The 20,650-nt window shown below is 34.1% G+C and overlaps 1 protein-coding gene across 3 annotated transcripts in view; it reads left to right on the top strand.

The window, feature by feature from the left end:
• Nucleotides 1–20,650, top strand: part of LOC118191942 (uncharacterized) — a 216,763-nt gene that overhangs the window by 166,753 nt on the left and 29,360 nt on the right. For all 3 annotated transcript variants that reach the window (XM_085827079.1, XM_085827078.1, XM_085827077.1), the window contains 6 exons: nt 80–178; nt 2,622–2,726; nt 5,314–5,415; nt 8,190–8,291; nt 11,929–12,039; nt 16,610–16,717. In XM_085827079.1, the coding sequence (XP_085683205.1) occupies nt 80–178; nt 2,622–2,726; nt 5,314–5,415; nt 8,190–8,291; nt 11,929–12,039; nt 16,610–16,717 (627 nt within the window). The remainder of the gene's footprint in view (nt 1–79; nt 179–2,621; nt 2,727–5,313; nt 5,416–8,189; nt 8,292–11,928; nt 12,040–16,609; nt 16,718–20,650) is intronic.

Below are 20,650 nucleotides of genomic sequence, written 5' to 3'. Positions count from 1 at the left end.
GAAATATGCGTTTTTAAATTATTAATTATATTCTTATCATATTGCTCTTGTAGTAAACGTAATGCTTTGATATTTTTAGAATGCGACTGTGGACCTTATTCAAAGTGTGTTATAGAAGGTGATTCTAAAAAATGCATCTGTGATAAAGGATTTGCAGAAAATTATGGAAAATGTGCAGGTAAGATTGAAAAACATGACATACCTAATTATAAAATCATTACTTTTATACACTGAGGTATTTAACTGCTCTCTTTTTTAATGCTAATAACTGACAAAATGTACCGATGTTTGGTGATGTAGACTGACAAAATGCATTTAATTGAATTTAGATTATTATATATACAGTCAAAAATCTTTAATCCGGACTCGTCGTGACTTCGGCGATTCCGGATTATAGATCATCAGTTTAAATCTGGTAAGATGGCATGCAGAAAATTATAAAATTAAAAATATGAAACCGTAATTTATGAAATAAAGAGCAATTATGATCTAAAGGGTATCAAAATTTACCAAAAAAAGCTTAATATTTATTTGTTTACTTTATTAAACATTTCTTTCAACGCGCGCATGCGTAAAGCATACATTACGCATAGCCGAAATTAGAAAATTGCAACCAGAAAACTATTTGATTTGTATTCGTGATATTTATAATGACGAGGAATTTGATTTAAATCATATCAAAGACGGAGTACATCGAGATGAAATACTACATTTAGTAAGGAATTATAAGCCGAATAAAATAAAAACATCTGCTCTGAAGATGAGGATAGTGCTGACAGATCAACTTCCAGTTCATTGCGCCGCCGCGACGTTCCCCCCCCCAGAGCAGGGTGAAATTGATAAACAGATTTCGGAATGGTTAGAGAAACAAAGGAGCCGTTATCCATTTTTTGCAGCAATTCCACTTTTTGTTTGATGGACATCGAAACATGCTTTCCCTTTGAAGATCCTTTGGCAGCTCCAGCATCGAAAATTCTATTTGACATAATCGAAAGTTCCAACTTACTTTTACAAAATTGCTCTAACAGTCTGCAAAAAAATTAGAAGATTAAGGAACAACGCATTAACTGCAACATTAACTGAAATAGATAATTAGATAATTTTAGCTTAGCTTATACCGTCCGTAATACATTAAACGCGCATGCGTAAACGTATTATGCGCATGCTAACACGCATATGCGCATGTGTAATGCGTTGACGTAAGTTTGTAGCTTTGAGGTCCGGATTATAGATCATTCCGGATTATGGGTGTCCGGATTAACGACTTTTGACTGTATTATCTTTTCATCTGACAATTTAAATTTCTTTCTTCAATGCTGGAAGAATTTTTAAGGAAAAAAATCTAACTATTTTTGTGTGAAAGAACACAACGAACGTTGTAGACTCAGAGTCATCCTCGCCACCTCCCATTTCAAGTAGACCTCTTATTGATAGATATGTGAAATGCAAATGACATGTCGTGAATTTAATACAGTTAAGACTTTTGAATACACTATCCTCCATTTAGCACAGTTTTATTAAAGAATCATAAGTTAAAATAACTACGAAATCTTTATTTAACAAGTTAGAGAGTTTGCTTAACTCAAATAGAACACAAATAGAATACAAATCAAAGTTAATAGTCTTTACAAACATTTAAATCGAAGTGTTGAAAGTAAAGAACTTACAAGATACTCATTTATAAGTTTAATATATCGTCAGGATTACCTATTAGGCAATATTATCCGGAGTGTATTCCATAAAATAAGCTAACATGCTGAAAAGAATAAGCTACAAGTGCAACGTTATCACAAAATATTTTTAAGACTTCTGCATCTGAACTAAATCAAAATCCTCTTCAACCAGTGTGTTGTTTGGCGCTCGTTTGTTTTTGATGTGGCCGAGTTTCATTATGAAAAAGTTATACTAATTTATTCTAACAGTAAATCATTGGCTTTCTTGCTAAATGATATTGCCTTCGGTATACCATTTTCTTTTCTACGAATTTTCAGGATGGCTGCAACCACTATTCAGATTCTTAACAATGAAGTTGCTGTTGCAACCCTAATCAGAAATCGATGCTGAAAAACAATTATTCAATTTCTACAACGTTGCTCTATGTTTCTAGCAATGTTTTCGAAGTCTGAGTCTTCAAACATTTGTCTGGCTGCTCTTAAAACAGTTTTCCTCTTAAAAGATTCTTGAAAATGAAGCTTTGGTCAATATCAGTAGTTTCAGTCTATCAGTTTTAGTCAATATCAATAGATCAGATGAACCCTAAAATGAAAAATGTTCGAGAGAAAATGGAGGTTTAAATTTAAATTTTAAATCAGGTGAAAATTTTAGTTTTATAGATTGAGAAAAGTAAATTACTTTTCGTAAATTACCATTTTAATTTTCTTAACGAAGCAATGCGTTTGAAAGCTGATTCAGCATTCAATTTGTTCATTTTGAGTCATTTATATATATTTATATAATCCAAAAATCCATACTTTTATCATATCCGCCAAACGTTTGTACTATTTAAGATAAAATTATTTTACCAACGTTTTTAATTAGCCAATCAACCGTACTTTAGTATATTATAATTCGATCTTAATTGAATGGCAATTAAAAATTTATATCAATATTTATTTCCATAGAATGTGACTGTGGCGAAGGCTCGGAATGTCATTTCATTAAAGGTGCGAAGGCCTGCAATTGCTTAACTGGATACAGTTACGATGCTAATATTGGAAAATGTCGAAGTAAGTGCATATTTATGAAAGATAAGCAGATTGGAGTATGAAGCTTTGATTCATATCAGTTGAAAGATAAAATTAGCTAAAAAGCAGAGATTCAATAATAAGTTTACAAATCATAAAAGTAATAAATGTGGGAAAATATTTAATAACAGTTTGCAAAATGTGAGACTGATAATATAAAAATAATAAATATACTGACGAAAACTATAAAATGGAATACAAAAAATAATTAAGTTTACTAGAGAAATCTAGTAGAATAATAGATGCCTTGATTCAAGTTTTAATGCTCTTAAGCAAATCTCACAACCAAGTGATGTGAATTAGATAATCTAAAATTCTGAAGAAGGAAAATATCTTTGATGTCATTCGCTGTTTGCAGTTATCTTTCGAAAATCTATGCCTAGGTGACGAATACATATGTCTTCTATTCATTTGGCGGAATTTGAACAATATGCCGAATAGAAGCTGTATCGGCGTTTTGAAATGTTAACCGAAGAATAAGACACGGGTAAGCGTGGTTAAGAAAGTTGTGGAAAAGGATTTAAAATAGAGGAAAGATTATGAAAATCTGTTTGGGAGAAATGAATCTTGCGGAGAATCTGAAACTGGCCATATACAAACAATGCAGGAGAAAGAGGCATCAAGACCTAGAAAGCACGAGGCTGCTTTAACACAGTTAAACGCCCCAACCACCTAGAGGTGATCCAAGGAGGACTAACCCCTCGGTCAACCCAGGGAGACAATTTGTGTTTCACACAGCCTGGGTATAAACATACGAAGTCAATGATGAACGGCAGGGTCCGCATCCACCGCAGAAAACCAAGAACATAGTTAGACATCGACTGTCCCACAGTGTTGACCAAGAGAAGACAAACCCCCAAGCACAACCTTCGATACCAAACTATGTAACACCTCCACAGCCAAGGGCCAGACAAGACAGTACCATATGGTCTCTGCAGAGTCTGAACCATCCTCCGAATGAACGGAGGTTCTAGTCCTGTGAAGAGTAATTATATACCCCCGTAGCCGAGACTGTTTACAGATCCTAGCCAGTAGCTTCACCGGTTTTCCGCCGTCAACCCCCCGGAGGAGCCATATATAAAAAAGAGCTTTAGTTGAATGAATAGCCATCGTGTTTTTTTTCCTTATTACTTGTTCCGCCCTTAGGCACTACACGGAAAGGGAGGGATGCCCTGTGGAGGTCTTTTTAAGGTAAAATGGCTCGTATCCACGTTACACATGGGGAAAACCACGAAAACGCCCATGCAGCCAGCCCATTCGCCGGGACACGATAGATATCATGTTGGGAATAAAATCTAAAATCTCCATTTAATTACAGAAGCAAAACAATTGCCCTGACTCAAATTCTAAAGGAGAAGAGGATGCATGTGTATCTTTATAAGATTCCTATTGTTGAATTGCTCAGTATCAAATCTACTTTAATCTAGTCAAATGTAGTGTTAATCTAGCGGATAACTCACTGATGGAACAAACAAAAGGCGGATTATTTTATTCAATCCTCAAAAGTGAATGTGATTTAAGCATACTAATGCTTATTGAAAACTGTGTGATGCCAGTTTTCATCAACCTCGCTGCAACGTTATATAACTTTGTTTGTTTTGTTTTTTGAGTGTTTCTTGAATTGAATAGAGAGTTTAAGTTATGATATATGATAAGTATGTTGGTGCGTCTAGGCAATTTTTCTCGCAGTACTACCCATTCTGCATCATATATAAAATGCTTTACTTCAGTAAGATAAACATGAGTCATATACCTCCCGTGCTACGCATTCATGATCTGTCCTGGGCAGCAAGCTTTCAACTTTTTTTAGTTTTAACAGTGGATCTTTAGATTCATGAGTCATGTAATAACATTTCAAGAGACAACAATCGGCATCTCTACCAAAGCACAGAAGCGATGGTTAGGGAATAGGAAAACCAGTGCTATGGAGCTTTATGGGTACTTCCCTGGAACCCCGCCAGTATAGAGGTTTATTTTGGGAAAATGTATTGTATTTCTGGGAACGGGAGGTATAAATAAGAGTTCCAAATCACCAAAATACCTGGGAGACATAGTCTACATTAAGACAGCACTAGTAGCAAAGAGAAATAGTCTATTCAGATTCGATGCATTAACCTATAATGGCTACAATGTTTTGAGTTTGAAATAATTTGATTCTCATAAACCTAAGATTCTCTCATGTTAAAAACCGAAATTTTATTTTGAGCATTTATGATGTTTCATTTCCAAATTTAGTATGTACATTAGTCAGAAAAAGTGTAAATGGTAACAAATCACATGACTGTATTCATAAGAATATATGATTACTTGCTTTTATTTTTAATTTATATATATATAATTGATTATTTTTTACCATTTAGAGACTATTGCTAAAAAGGATAAATGTGATGAATTAGCTGTATAAACATTAGACAGAAAATCCATAAATTTCGAAATTTATGATAAGATTTCCTAAAATACACTTTTTATCCAATATTTTCATTAAATCTAGTTAATGTTTTGCATATTCTTTTATGTACCGGCTAGTTGCATTTATACGTAATTTTCTATATATCTGTTTATGTGCTAGAGTGCAACTGTGGTGAAAATAGCAAAGATTGTTGGTTCAGTAATGGAATACAGAAATGTATCTGTAAGGAAGGATATGCCCAACTGGATTCGATTTGTGTAGGTAAGTAACAAAAATTCGCAACGTAATAATATTTCTCATCAACAGTTCAAACTACTAAATCATAAATTATTGTTTTTTAAACATCGGCAAGTTTTTCTGGTGACTTGTATAACATAATCTTGAGACAGGGTCTTAAAACATATAACATTAAAGCATATAATGTGTCAAGAGAGGGAACTGTGATTACCATCTGCCATTATAAAAGCTGCTTTGTAGAACGTTTTTACTTTTTATAATAGTCTAGAGTAGAATTATCACTGGCAGTTTTAACTTCCATTTGAATTAATCTGAAAGTTTAAAGCCTGGATGTAAATTATGAGTGAGTTTAAACGTATCTGAATCCACTGGGCAAGCGTTCGGGTCATTCGGAGTTTTTTCGATGCCTGAAAAATGTAAGGTCAGCAAATTCTTGCTGTGGCATTCTCCTTCAGCTTATACAGAAGCACCATAGATTGTGAATAACTTGATTATATTGAGATATAAAGCATGTTTGGTTCTAATTAAAGCTTCTACTTTTGTGGCATAATTACATAGATTAGACGTGCCAAACTTAGTATCTCTAATGGGCCGAGTAGTTACCAGTGTACAATAATGCATCGCCGCAAGAAGAAAAAACAACTTCGTGCATAATAATGTATTTAAAAATTTAGTAAGCACATTAAACTTTATCTAATAATGAAGCTGTTAAAAAAATGGAAAGAACATAAAGAAATAATGGAATGAGACAGATTGATTCTTTCCCGAAACCTGTCACATTTTTCTTGCAACCATCTTTCGGATGTCTGGAGACATAGTGGTAAAACTAGCGATTTTCAGAACAGAGATCAGATAAATGTCTGTAAAACTGGATCCCGCTGAGGATTAGTTCATTTTTATATGTGAGAAAAGTTATTCACTCTCATATATGTCACTGAGCATCTCAACGCAAATCACAAACGATGTAAATCTGCGGCTATTTGGGAATTGTGCAGGCAAGTATTTGTAAAATTCGAGAATGTCCACTTAATTGAATTTTTCCTGTAGAGTTGAGTCACATCGAACTTCTATCGATTCATTTGTAAATGGGTTGGCACTGTCTCAACGGCATTTGAAAAAGGGGCAGAAATCAGAAGAGCTCATCTGCGATAGGTTTTATATCGCGAAACATTTCTTCGAATTCAGTCTTTAGACGCTGAAATTTATTCCGCAAGTGTTTTATAAAAATCTGGCTCCCTCTTGTTACTCTTTTATAATCACAACTTTTTTTGTTATTTTCTTTAAGTAATCCGAGGGCCGCAGAAAAGCGAATCGAGGATTGCGAAGTTGACATGCCTAGCATTGATTCTTATGAGAGTATTCATATATGTCAAACCTCATATTTGTCAAATTTTACATCAGCATCAAGAATAACATCGAGATATTTGAATAAAATATAATAATCGTATCAGTTTCGGTTTATTTCGATATTTCAGTGAAATCTCGGATCACGAATGCCTCACTTCATGAAAAAATTGTTTGAACAAGAAACGCTTCTGATTGAGAACGGTGTCTCGAGTTACGAAACTCAAGTCGGCAACATATAACTACCGAAGGTGTTTTGAAATAATGTGTGCCACATAATTAACATTCAGGGCTTTCCGAAAATTCATTGTAATATACATTCCATCTTCAAGTCTCATTAACGAACTTAGCAGCAAGGGCCTTGCATGACCATTAGTGCGACACGGAAGAAACTATGGCCAGGTTGAGTTGCACGCAGAATATTTTGACACTTAGGACTTTTTCTGTTCGAAAATGAGAAATCTTGAGAAATAATTTCAAATCGTTGAAGAAATTCGGAAATGCTGTTCGAAAAGAAAAATGTCTTGGGTAAAAAAAAAAAGTCTTGGATAAATAGCTATGTACATTATTTACAAAACCGAATGCAGGTTAGATATTGGGGCTACAAGCTGGGTTGTGAAACACAGTGCACGGTCTTTTAAATTTCTGCAAAACTGTATGATCGTAGTTGAGTATTTCTGAAATTTCCACAAAGTTAGATGGAGGCATGGAGTTGAAACAGTTTTTGGAGAATCTTGAGAGCTATTCTGTTGCTGTGGCGTAGCTAGGGTGGGGAAAGGGGGGACATCTGTTCCCGGGCGCAGCATCCAGGCGGCGCCAAATTGATGCAACGAAATTTTTTAATGAAATGTTTTCCATTCTTGGCAAACAGAAAGGGGCGCAAATTCTTCAGTTGTCCCCGGGCGCTAGAATCCTAGCTACGCCACTGTTCTGTTGTCCTGACCTTCAAGTCGGCATGAATAATGTTTCGAAGAAACCAGGATGAATCAGCGATGATACGTAGAAATTTGTTTTGAATTACTTGCAATTTCTTCCTGTTTCGATTTGAAGTCCCGACCCTGCTGGGGCAGCGTAGAAGATAACAGGATGGATCATGCTTAACTTTTTGTTTCCAATACTGAGCTGAGAGTCTCTTTTAAGTAGAGGGTAAACTGCTATATATTCTTTATGCGTTTTAATTGAAACTTGGTTGATATGATCGTCGAACTTCACGTGCAAGGTCTTTCGAATTTTTGACATTCCTAGATTTAAAAATAAATGTGATAGTATTTCTTTCCTCTCTGACTACAGTTCATATATTTTAAGTTCCTTCAGTTTTAACCCTGCTACAGTTAATTCATCTGCCCTGTAAAGAAACGATTAATTCCTGCTCTTATATCAAATCTGTTACAAATATTCACTTATTCTTTATTCAGTTTTGGAATTAATAACTGCTACATTTTAATTTTTCTTAGTTTGCGACTGTGGAGAGAATTCTGTAAGATGTGATTTCAAAGAGGAACAAAAACTATGCACTTGCAAAGATCAGTACATGGAGAGATATGGAAAATGTGAAAGTAAGTACGTATATGAACTTAAACTTCTAGACGCAATAGAACGCTGTTTAACAGAATTTCTTCGCTTTTCAATTTTAACCTGTGAGTGTAATTCTCTTCTTTCTCATGCAATCAAACCCTATTTATACTTCACTCATTTATACGCACCTTTATCTCGGATTTAATTCACCGCATTATTTATATTGTCCTTTTCTGTTCAGAATAGAAGCATAGCAACATATTTGTTGAAGTTTCAAACCTAACCGACAGAGGAGGAAGCGCTATGAAACAAACAGTGTTATCTCAAAAGTTCAAAGCGCTGAAATATAATAAAATAATTTGTTCAAATATATCATTTCAATTTAACATCAAAGCGAGATATCATTCATTCTGAAATAAAGTTTTAGTTAAAAACTATTGTAAAGATTAAATATATAATAAATAATATGCTGTAAATAATGAATGGGAACCTGCAGTGTTCTCAGTTTTTACGTATGATTAAATTCGTTAAGTTTCAAAGAATTCATATCTTTGATTTGCAACCGGAATATAACGGTTATGCTATCAGGTTCAATGTTCTTTCTAACCTTCTTCGGGAACATACAAGGACCTGACTCGGAACAGAGAGCTTACTAAAACTATGTTCACTAATTGTGGTAAGTAGACAGGATACAGACGAAGGGTATACAAAACCCTTTATTTTTCTCTATATACAATAACTTCCGTACTTCGGAATACACTGACCCTCCACTCGGGGTCTAACGTAAAAAAGTATAAAAATAAAACTAAACTCTAATTTAACTTTAGAATAATACACGTGGAAGATTGGCCTTATAATAACAGGAAGCGTATGTAGCACAGAGACTGTGAACACTACAAAACGTTTAATTTATCAAGAGGATTAAAACCTCTGGCCTGGAAGGCGAACAGCAACTGCGTAACTTCTAAGGTAAGCGGCCTGCGTTGACTTACTGCTTCCTCTCTTCCTTGCTTGGCAAAAAGCCACAACTTAAGTACTTGGCGTTCGCCAGACAAACTTTGCATAAAAACCTTCACGCTTATAATTCTGGCCGGAAGTAGAAAATAAGAAGTGATAGTAAAGATTTAAAATAAAATAAACGTTAGTAAAACTTAAGATCCTTACAATGCTTGCATCCGATTGTTAAGCTAATCGTAGAAGGATACCTATTATGTTTCTAGCCCCGAACTGTCTATTTTTCTTAAGAATTTCAAGCATTATTTTTAATGATAAATGTAAACTGTTAATTTTCTCAATCTTCAGCATATGCAATGTTTTTTTTTTTTTTTTTTTTTTTTTTTTTAAGTTTAACAAATTTTTTTCGATTCCAGGATATGTCTTATCTGCCATATAAACATCTCTAATAGTCGGATGCATATTTAAATCACAGTTAATTTTTTTTTTCCATTTAATTCACTTTTCCGAAATAATCATTTTTTCAAATTATTAATTTTAAGAAGTGTTTTGATGTTAATAAATGGTTGGTTTGTTTGGTTTATTTGGCAAACCACCCGAGGGTTATCTGCTTAAGAGGTTGGGTGCCTTTCTGGAGGACGTAAGGGAAACTGGCTCGCATATACACATGGGGGGGGGGGAAACATTCATTCAGCCAGCCCGTTCGCCGGAATTCGAACCCGGAACAAACAATCAGTGTTAAACGACCGGCCGCTGGTGGGCGATGTTAATAAATGAAAATCTATTATAAAAATATTTGCCAAGTAGGTTTTAGTTTTTTATTTCATTTATTTTATTTGCATAAGACCGAGGTATCTTTTCGGGTTTGTTAGTCAAATTAAGAGATAACTTTGTTACTTTGATGTTTTTCCTGGCATTCAGCAGGATGATTCGTTCCTGCTCTTGTCAGTATCTTCAGAGAATCCCGACTGGGGTGATATATGATGAAGTCCGAAGATGAGAGTTCTCCATGCGAGGGAGAATTGAAGATGTGATACAAGAAGAAGCTCTTTCTTTTCAATGTTTTGAAAGCAACGCATGAGAATTAAGAGATGCGTTTTAAAATTGAAAAAATATAAATGTAATTTAAAATTTAAGTGGATACATACTGTTGCAAACAGGCGTTTTTAGAAATCACTTTAACTGTTACTCTAAATAACTAGGATGAAAACGAAAATTAATTGCAATAATAACAGTACACAACAAAATAATGGCTGTAAGTGAGTAAAACAGGATGCAGAGATAACACAAATAAGACACTTGAGAACACTTGAGAAACGTTGCGTTGAGTAAACGTTGCCTTAACACTTGAGAAACGTTGCAAATAACCGATATTCCTCACAGAGTAATCTCTACAACGTAGTTCCAGATACAAGGAACACTTGAAACACATTGAGTAACTCACCTAAAATGACTCCAGAGGCCAGAATGCAAAATAAATAAATAAATAAAAATGATTCAAAACATCATAAATATGCACAAAAACACATATTCTTCTTCCAATCTTTTTTTTTTTTTTTTTTTTCCGTTATTCTTCTCACGAAGTGTACAGCGATCTGTTTTCACTTAAAAAAATATCAGAGAATTGCAGAGACTCGGCTGCATGCAATCTCCGGCAACAGCGGCTATACAGAAAACGCATTTCTTTGTTGTTCCCTTTAGAGAATTTTCAGCAAAATTATGTATGACTGCGGAAATTTTACTGCAGTTTCTTCCATTGATGGCGAATTCCACAAGCTCATATTTTAAAACTAAGGCAAAAAATATCTATCACAATTTATCTATAAAGATTGTTGGAGTATAACAAAAAATAGAAGGCATATGAAAATGGCGACGTTGCTTAACTGAAACGATTGTTATGAGCATGGTTGCCAGAGTTTGGAAAGTGAAACAATTTGCCTGAATTTTCTAAAACTTTGGCTACTTGTACTAAGGTGGTTACGATAGTACGTAAGCACCCACTTTTTTACTATTGATTATTTTGCTCTTTCAAACAGATCATTTCAAACATACGATTTTATGTTAAAAATTTTAATTTCAAGTAGATAGTTCTTCAGCTAGTGGATATATCATCGCAGGTGCTTCGCTTTAAAATGTTAAATTACTTTCAGATGTTAAACTTTATTTCAGATATTAAAGTAAAATTCGTTTACCAAGATTAGATTGCAGTTTTTTTAATCTTATGATTTTTATATTTTAAAATTTATTAAATATTTTTAATCTTATGATATTTTGACGGTGAATGTTTCAACGTGTTGCAATCTGAAGGTTTCAGATTATATTTTTAGTCCAAATGGTAGTATTGAAACCGCATTTTGTATCGAACTACTAAAAGCGTTGAATCAATTTTCAAATTGCGGCCACTAAATATTATCGCCTTGTATTATATTTAAAGAAATTAAATAATGAATAGTCTGCATGAATGTATGTATGTTTCTCGCATTTTGAAAAAGCAACGGTACAATGGTAGCCACCAAATTTTGAATAATGTAGTCCTCCACCCGAATACGAGAAGCTGGAAATCCAAATTTGGAATTTGTTTCATTATCTATTTCATATTTTGTAAAACTTTAACGAATTTTTGATTAAAAAACTCAACAATTTTAAACCGAGCAGTGGCAACACTGTAGATTTTCTTTTCCTTCTTTATTTTTTTGTTTATTGTTATCCATTCATTTTTTTCAGAGAAAGATCCTTGCGATCCAAATCCATGTGTTCATGGGGAATGCGAAGTCACAAATCACGGTTTCTTTTGTCACTGTGATGATCCATATACTGGCAGACATTGCGAAATAAGTAAGATACTTCCCTTTCTTACACTGTATAATGCGACATTCTCTGTTTGTAGTTCATTCTAAAAAATAGTCTCTGAAATTTATGTCGCAGATTTTTTACATTTGAATAATCGCCTTGAATTCACAATTTTTCACTTGTCGCTTGTGGAATAAATAACAGATTATCTTGCTTCATTATATTAATTTCGTTTGCTGTTTACCAAGCATCCTGCCGATTTATTGAAGCTTCTTTCGAAAGCTTCGGTAAATCGATGGGAGATGAAGCAATTAATTTTCTTTCAGTTTCTGTAAAATAATACAGATAAAGCAAACAAAAGTTATCTGTACCGATTTCACTAAATAAAATTTCCAAACTATCCTCCTCCATAACATTAGGCATACGTGCGTCAGGAATGATAAGAACATTAAACTTGAAATTGACAATATATTATTTGGAGTTATTAAATGTTGTCATGGTATTTAAAGAATGTATTAATGTCTAAATTATTTAAACTTCAAGACAAAAATAAATCTTTATACAACTCTTGTTAGACCTATGGTATTGTAGGGAACTAAATTTTCGTCTTTAAAAACAGTTTGAATTTCTCAAAGCAAATGAATCAATATTTTTATACGAAATTAAAAGCTACAATACTCTTATTTGTTTATATATATGAAAGGAGGGTGCTATTCTGTTAATAACTAGCACTCATTTTCTAATTTCGTTTCTTGATGAAATCTCCGCCCAGAGCTCCCGCGAATGCAATCAAATACTCTTCCGAAATAGTTCCGAAATAGAAATTAGAATTTGTAAAAATTTCAGACTTAAATATACATTTTTATTTAAACATTACTTAAAGCAATATATAGCTAATATAAATTTAACGAAGTCCCATACCTATACGGATAGTACCTATACGAATCTTATCATGGTATAAAGAATGTATCAATGTCTAAATTATTAAACTTCAAGACAAAAATAAATCTTTATACAACTCACCTCTCATACTGTATAATAGCGAATGCTGGTCATTTACAAAAACAGATGAAAAAAGAGTTATAATCTTTGAAAGAAAGATATATGATCTAATTAGTGAAAGTAATAGGTGAAGAATTTTGCTTGACCATTAAATGTATAGAAGATACAAACAGCCTAATATAGTACGAGTTACCAAATTTTATCGCATCAGATGGCTTGGACGTATTTTTAGATGTGACAACTTGAACCTTGTTAAAAAGGTGATTTTTGCAAGTGTAGAGGGCACCAGGAAAGGAGAAAGACCTTACACAAGATGGATAAACTGTGCTGGACTTTAAAAGACTTTAAAAATCAGTCGTTGGGTGACCATAGCGACTGATCGGATCCGATCCAGGAAGTTCATTGAGACGGCCGTGGCCTGTAATAGGCTGTAATGCAACTGAAAAAGAAGATATGTACGTCAGTTCTTTTTACGAAAAAATAGTTCTAGAAGTATGTAAACACATGCTTGGCCTCTCACGAATATAGTTTAATAGCTTTGTCAACTGAACTTATTAGGCTAAAATGCACTTTCCAGTGGTCGACATATCCAGTAAACTTTTCAAAGATGAGGAAAACAATGAACTAATAGTTTCTGGCTAGTGCAATAACTGAAATAATACCCTAATAATTATGATAATTTTTAATTATGCTAAGTAAAAATTAGAGCGTAGAAATAGATTGGAAGTATCAGTTATTTAGTAATGCAATTAGAATATTTAACTCTATAAGTAAGGAACTGCGATCTTACGTTAGTATCGACGATTATGGTCTTTCAGCAAAATTTAACGACATATAAAGCATTTATAAATAAAGCGAACTTACGCAATTTCAGATCGGATCTGTTATAGTGAAATATCAGGAACATGTACGTTTTCCACACTATCATCTCTCGAACAAGAAGTGCATAACGGTCTCGGCATCCACTTGAAGGCTTCCTAACGGCAGAACTGCAGTCCAGCATAAAGTTACCTGCCTTTTCAACTTGAAACAAGGAATCTTTACAAAGTTGCCATTAGGTCTATGTCAAATCACTGTTACGAAAGTAATCCTTTAAATTTGGTATTTCGATCAATTTATTAAATGAGGAGTGAAATAAAGTTAAAACGGTTCATATGCATAACAGTGCCTCAGCTTTTAAGCAATTATTATTGGAGAAGATAAACAACAAGAATCAGCGTAATGTTTGTTGTTGATTTCTGGTTGTTTAACTTCTCCAATAATCGTTATTCGAAAAATTATTTTAACCCTCTCGGCTCGCCCAATGCTCTCGGCTCGCCGATGATAATCTGAATGGATATAAGATTACTTTTCTAAAAAATATTGGTCCATCTTATTAACGTAATGCGTAGAGATAAGAATGTTTCTTGGCTTTTTGCGTTTTCCGATGAATGAAAGTAAGAACTTTATTTAATCTAAAATCTTAACTCCAATTAAGATTGCAAAAATTTGCTTAGTTCTTTGACCACTCCTGCGTCCTTTGCCGGCAATTTTTTAAAAATCATTTGTACTGAAGGTACCTTTGCATTCCTTGGGGGAAACTAGTATTCAGAAAGTAGAGACTGTTCAAGAGTTGTAGAGATAAACATACCAATTTGATCTTTTCTGTTAAGATTATGGAAATTCAACCCATTTCGCAACTTGAATTTTGACAAACATTTATATAATCTCTTGAACATTTTCATGCCCATTATTAAATAAAACAATACTTCCTTTTTACTTCGTACAAGGAAGTAAAAAGGAACTCCTCTTCCCCTCAGGAGGTGGCTGCTGATGGGATATTTTTGTTTTTATATCTCGAATTAGTAGCTAGAAATTCGTCTACCTTCGGAAACAGCACTTCCTGGCTCATAGCAGAAATCTCCTGTAAGGTATTGATAAGTGTACATAGTGAATTCTTTGGAAACAAACAGTTTTGGCGATTGCAGCCTTAGTCTAGATAAACTTATCCAATTCTTTCACATTTTTTTAAACTCTTTTCGTTTCACTCAACGCAGTTAAAAACGTAAAAACTTATTAACGAAAATGTGAATAATGTACTAAGTTTAAATTATTGAAATGTGTGAAAATATAGATATCTGAATTGTTTTACAGTACAAATGACAGTGTTCTACGCCTATAAGACGGCCTTGTACACAGGGTGTTTACTCATTTTTTGAACGATTTCGATAAGGAATTGAAAAAAAACCAAGTGTTTTGGAATAAAAATTTTGGCAGCATGTTATTATATGAAATTAGAAATATCGTCTGCTAATGTTAACTTTATTCTTCTTTCAAAATGTCACTTGTAAACAAGCTGTGGATTAAAGAATAGGTTTTTACGCTTTCCGAAGAAAATTATTCCTGTTTCATAACACAAAAACCTGTAATGCAAGGTATTCAAATTTCTAAGTGGAAAATAAGCAACATTATTAACCGGAAAGGGAAAAGTCACTAATGATTACTTCTACATGAAAAGAAGATTAAATGGAAACTAAATGGAAGTAAGAAGATAAACGGAAATACATCGTAACCCTTTGATGGAGCATGAGTTTACCTAATTGACTGAAAGAAAGATCTATTTGCTATTGAAAACGAAAAAAAAATATTTCTTTCTAAAATTTACAGAAGAAATTCCATTTCTTTATCCTAACGACTTTGAAAGAGTGAAACTTTATCAAGACAGAGCAACAAGTCATACTTAAAACCGCTACATTCCTTGCAAAAATGAAGATTGACATGCTGAAAAAGCAAATATTCATATATTACTTTTCAACGTATTCCTACGAAGAAGTCCTCTGATTTTCACCCATGGACTGTTATGCCTTTGATCTCTTGAAAAGAGGTTTTTCTAAGGCCAAACCCACCAACATCGATGAATTGTGGAAACAGTAGAAGAGTAATGGAAATCAATAGCGATGGTAATTTTACGAAATGTTCTTCTATCACAGAAATCACGATGCAGACTTATAGCGCAGAACAAAAAGATTATCATATCAAATATATAAATAATACTATTTATATTTTAAATATTAATTAAACAGCCCAAAAGTCGTTCTAAAGCTATCGTACAGCTACCACCTTCTGTACTTGTTTATTTCATAGAGATATTTAAAAAGTTACATTCTTTGATTATAACTCCATTTCTTCGATGCCTTCAAAGCAAACATATCGAATCATAAGAAATGTGTTGTCACACAGAAAGAGTTTTGTCTCTGTTACCAGCGCAGGAGATGCGCAGGTCTAAGGAAATTTTATCATTGACTTAATTTAAGAGAGTTTGATCTTACCCCACCCTAATTCCGACGCTCAAAGAGAATAAAGAGAGAAAGCGCTGATACTCATTAAAAAGGAAAATGTGTTAATTTAGGTGATAAATCTAAGCGGAATGAATTTTATACGATACCCTTCGGAACCAAATCAGTAGTTCATAAAAACAAGCAATTCATAAATTCGAGGTTCGTGGAAAATAAGTCTTATAATAAGACGAAATGCAAAATATCCTTGTATACGAATTAACTGTAAATACGTATCGTAAATACATAAATACGTTTTTATAGAAATTATACTTTTAATATATGTTTTATTACTTCAGATTCTTGTATTGAAACTGAATGCTGGGGAGGAAAATGCAGAGTTTATGATGGCAGGGAATATTGTATCTGTCCTGCCGGATACTCTCTGGAAAACGGAACATGTACGAGTAAGTAACCTAAATAGGGTAATGTATGTCCTTAAAGTAACTTTAATTTTATTTATAAATAGAGGTTTTTTTTTTTTTAATTTGCAACAATATTTTCATGCTAGTCTGAATATAATCTCTAAAGTTTTATTTTCAAAAGTCGCCTTTATTAAAGTGGAAAAGAAAAAACGAATATTGATGTACACCTTGCTAAAAAACGGGGGGAGGGGTGACAATTCTATATCTTCCGTTCTACTAGCCCGATAGGCGAAATTTAACTTGCGTTTTAGATCCCAATCACATTATGTTTCGACTACGCGGGACTTGACGTCGAAAGGGAGAATTCTCAGAACCCGCAGAATTCCAGCAAACACACTTAGTTAGGTTACCATTCTCACTTACTACAAAGACTTGAAGGCTAAACAGTAATCTATTATCGCTCAAATCGGGATCACGTGATCCTTCGGAAGCAGAATGTTCGTCTGATTGGTTGTCTGTACTCGGGACTCGAGACATTTTCAGAGAGGTTTGAAAAAATCCCGCGTAGCCGCAACATTGCTTCCGTAGCTAGGCGGGACTTCGCTTTAGGTGGGGCTCTTTTTCTAGGAATCCTCCAGTTTAAACCAGTGCTACCAGAATATCGTTTCTCAGAAAAGTCCCGTCTAGCAGGGACTGTAGCCATGTGTGATAACCTCTTTACATGTCTCGAAAGCGCGACTTAGAATATATATTAGATTTATGTATAGCATTCTTCTAACATAAGTAATCTGACTCAAAATAGGACTTTTCTTAAAATAACATACCGACTTTTTTTTTTCAAATTTCTATTCTACGATTCAAATTATGCCCAAATATTAAATGCAAAATTTGGTGAGAAACTTACTCAGAAATTTAAAAATTTATCTTGGAGCCTTTTCCCCCACTATGAGCCAAGAAGAATTCACTTAGGCAAAATTCTTAATTTTTAGTAAACTATTTTCTTCTCCCTTTATTCACTGTGCAGGAGTGAGGAAAAAAAGGTGTATCTTTCACGCTTTTAAATAATTTAACAAAGTGCGTAAAGCACATTTGAGTTATTATCACTTATAATAAATATACCAAATTACAAAACGCCTCAATATATAAATTCACGTATATTTTTAGCAATTTTGAATAAAACGTTCTAATGTTTTCCGTGTACACCTAGAAATACATCTTTATGGTGATGATAAGTATTTATAATTTAAAAAAAAAATTTCGAAAAATTTATAAAAATACAAATTTAAAAAAGAAATTATAAAATATCAGCGAATTTTATTTGGGTTGAAACTAAATGTTTTAAAAACTACTTGTGCGATTTTTATAAAACTTGACACTTTGGCATAATTTGAGTCGTAGAACCAAAATATGGGAAAAACATTGAAAGAGTCCGATTTTGTGTCAGAATACATATGTTAGAACAATTGCTATAGATAAATCTAATGTACAGTGTGGTCTTTTTTAAAGTGACAGTGTTTGGAGCGCCCTGTAGCACGATCTAATAGCCAAAATGGCACCAAACTTGGTATTTAGACTAATCAAGACATGGGAAAAGGGATTCCGTGAAAAACAATTTAGTTCCAAAAATCGCCGCTAGGGCATTTTGTGGCGCTGCTGTAGCTTACAATAGCGAGAATTAGCATAAAACACGGGTATCAAAGAAAAATGCAAATGTTGTGCGATGACAGCGCCTATAATAGGGCCTATAAAAGCAAGTAGTAGACAGCTCCGATAAATAATCTCAGCTGAAGTAAACGAGCTCATGCCTAGACATGCCTCTAGACATGCCTCTCACGTTACCGGAACGTGCATTACTGGTGAAGCTGTATTACATGAATCAATGTAATGTATCCGCAGCTCTTCGGGATTTTCGAACTAGAAAAAATTTACGAAAGGGGCCTTTATCGCTGAATCGTCTTAGGAAAACGATTAAGAACTTCGAGGAAACGGGGTTACTGACCATTCGCGCTGGGAGAGGACGCAAACCAGTATCAGAAGATTTAGTAACTGATGTGGCAACTGCAATTGTCGAAGGATCGCAGGGAACCATTGCTGATACTAGCAACGCCCGGGGTGTAGCTCGACAACAGGACATGAATTATTCCACGGTATGGAGAGTTTTGCGGCGCGTTATTGGATTTTACCCCTACAAAATCAGCCGCTTGCTTGAACTGAAACCAAGTGATTATGGAGTGACATTCGCTCTATCGTTTCTTGCCAGGGTATAAATTGATGATGCTTTCCCATGGCACATTCTGTGGGGAGATGAGTGCCATTTTTATCTCAATGGGTCCGTAAACACACAAAATAGCCGAATTTGAGCTTCTGAGCAGCCCCACAACGTGCACGAAATCCCATTAAATTCTCCAAAAGTCACTGTTTGGTGTGGTTTCACAGCCGAATTCGTAATTGGGCCATTCCTTTTTGAGACCATCACTCCGACAGGACCCCAAACGTGCACCATAAATGCAGAAAGGCACCGCGAAATGCTGCAAACGTTTGTTATTCCACAACTTCAGCAAAAAAACCGTCTCCAACAGACAATCTTTATGCAGGATGGTGCTACGCCACACATTAGGAATAAGGTAAAGCAGCTGTTTCGCCAAAACTTCACTGATGATAGAGTCATAAGTCGCAGTTTTCCAGTTGCATGGTCGTCTCGTTCCCCTGACCTCACGCCATGTGATTTTTGGCTCTGGGGTTATTTGAAATCTCAAGTTTAAGTTGGTGGAGTATCAGATTTAGCTATTCTAAAGGACAACATAGCAAAGACAGTGCGGAATATTCCTCGTGATATGTTACATACGGCTGTGGAGAACGTTGGGCACAGAATGCACGGTGTTATTTCTGAGAACGGTGCTCACATTGAATGTGATCTAATTCCTCACCGGGGAAGTTAATGTAGTAAATAAACATTAATAATTTAACTGTACGACTGTATGTCTTAATTAGTTTAAATACCAAGTTTGGTGCTATTTCGGCTAGTAGATCGCGCTACAGGGCACTGTCACTTTAAAAAAGATCACCCTGTATATTCTAAGCCGCGCTTTCGATACATCAAAAGCGCAAGTTAAATTTTATCAATCGGCCCAGTAGAACGGGAAATATAAAACTGTCCTTTTTCTTGTGTGCAAGCTGTATATTTAATCATCTTGTCTTTTCTAGCCAGGCCCATGTGTCACTTTTCCATCAACTGAATAAGAGGAAGAAACTTTCAAATAAATAACCTCGTTTTTTTTTTCTTTCGTGATTCAATCCTCAATTTATCTTCAAGTTTTCGAAACCTAGGACATATGTTCTTTCTAATATCTAAGATGGGAAACTAATAAATAAAAAACGGGAGGTATATTAAACATTATACGTTATAGATGATTTCGATAGAACTCTTTCAACTATCGCTTTTATTTTTATCTTCATACAGTCAGGCTCCACCATCCCCATAGAATAATATTTTGAGGGTCTTTGTTTTTATGCATACTTTAATAGAAAAAAGCGCTTTCTTCGTCGATGACGTTTTGATAAAATACATATAGCATCAGTTTTTCAACTTCTCATATTTTGAGCATAGCTCACATGCGACACTGGATATGGTGCATAATATATTTTCCAAGGATTTTGTTTTCTCTTAATTCTTTGAAATTTTTGCAGTTTATTCTTTCACTATTTTTCTCACATTTGAATAAAGGCAGCTTTATTCACAACAATATCAATTTTTAGTGGATGTCACTCTTATTTTGATTCATTGCATCAAGCCAGTGGCCTATATGTTTAGTTTTAACGTTAATACCTATGAATTTATTTTTCATAAATAGTGATACTCCACATAGAATTCGTAGAATGCAGGAAAAAATTAAATTTACTGACGAACCAGATTTAGTGTTTTCTTGGATTCCATTAAAACTGCTTTTCATTTTTTTTTCATTTGTCAAATATCGA

The sequence above is a fragment of the Stegodyphus dumicola genome, chromosome 11, assembly GCF_044657685.1.
Source record: "Stegodyphus dumicola isolate Sdum_Otavi_A_Nest chromosome 11, ASM4465768v1".
In the NCBI taxonomy this organism is placed as follows: domain Eukaryota; kingdom Metazoa; phylum Arthropoda; class Arachnida; order Araneae; family Eresidae; genus Stegodyphus; species Stegodyphus dumicola.
The sequence above is the reverse complement of the archived record's forward strand: the minus strand, read 5'-3'. Positions and strand labels throughout refer to the sequence as shown.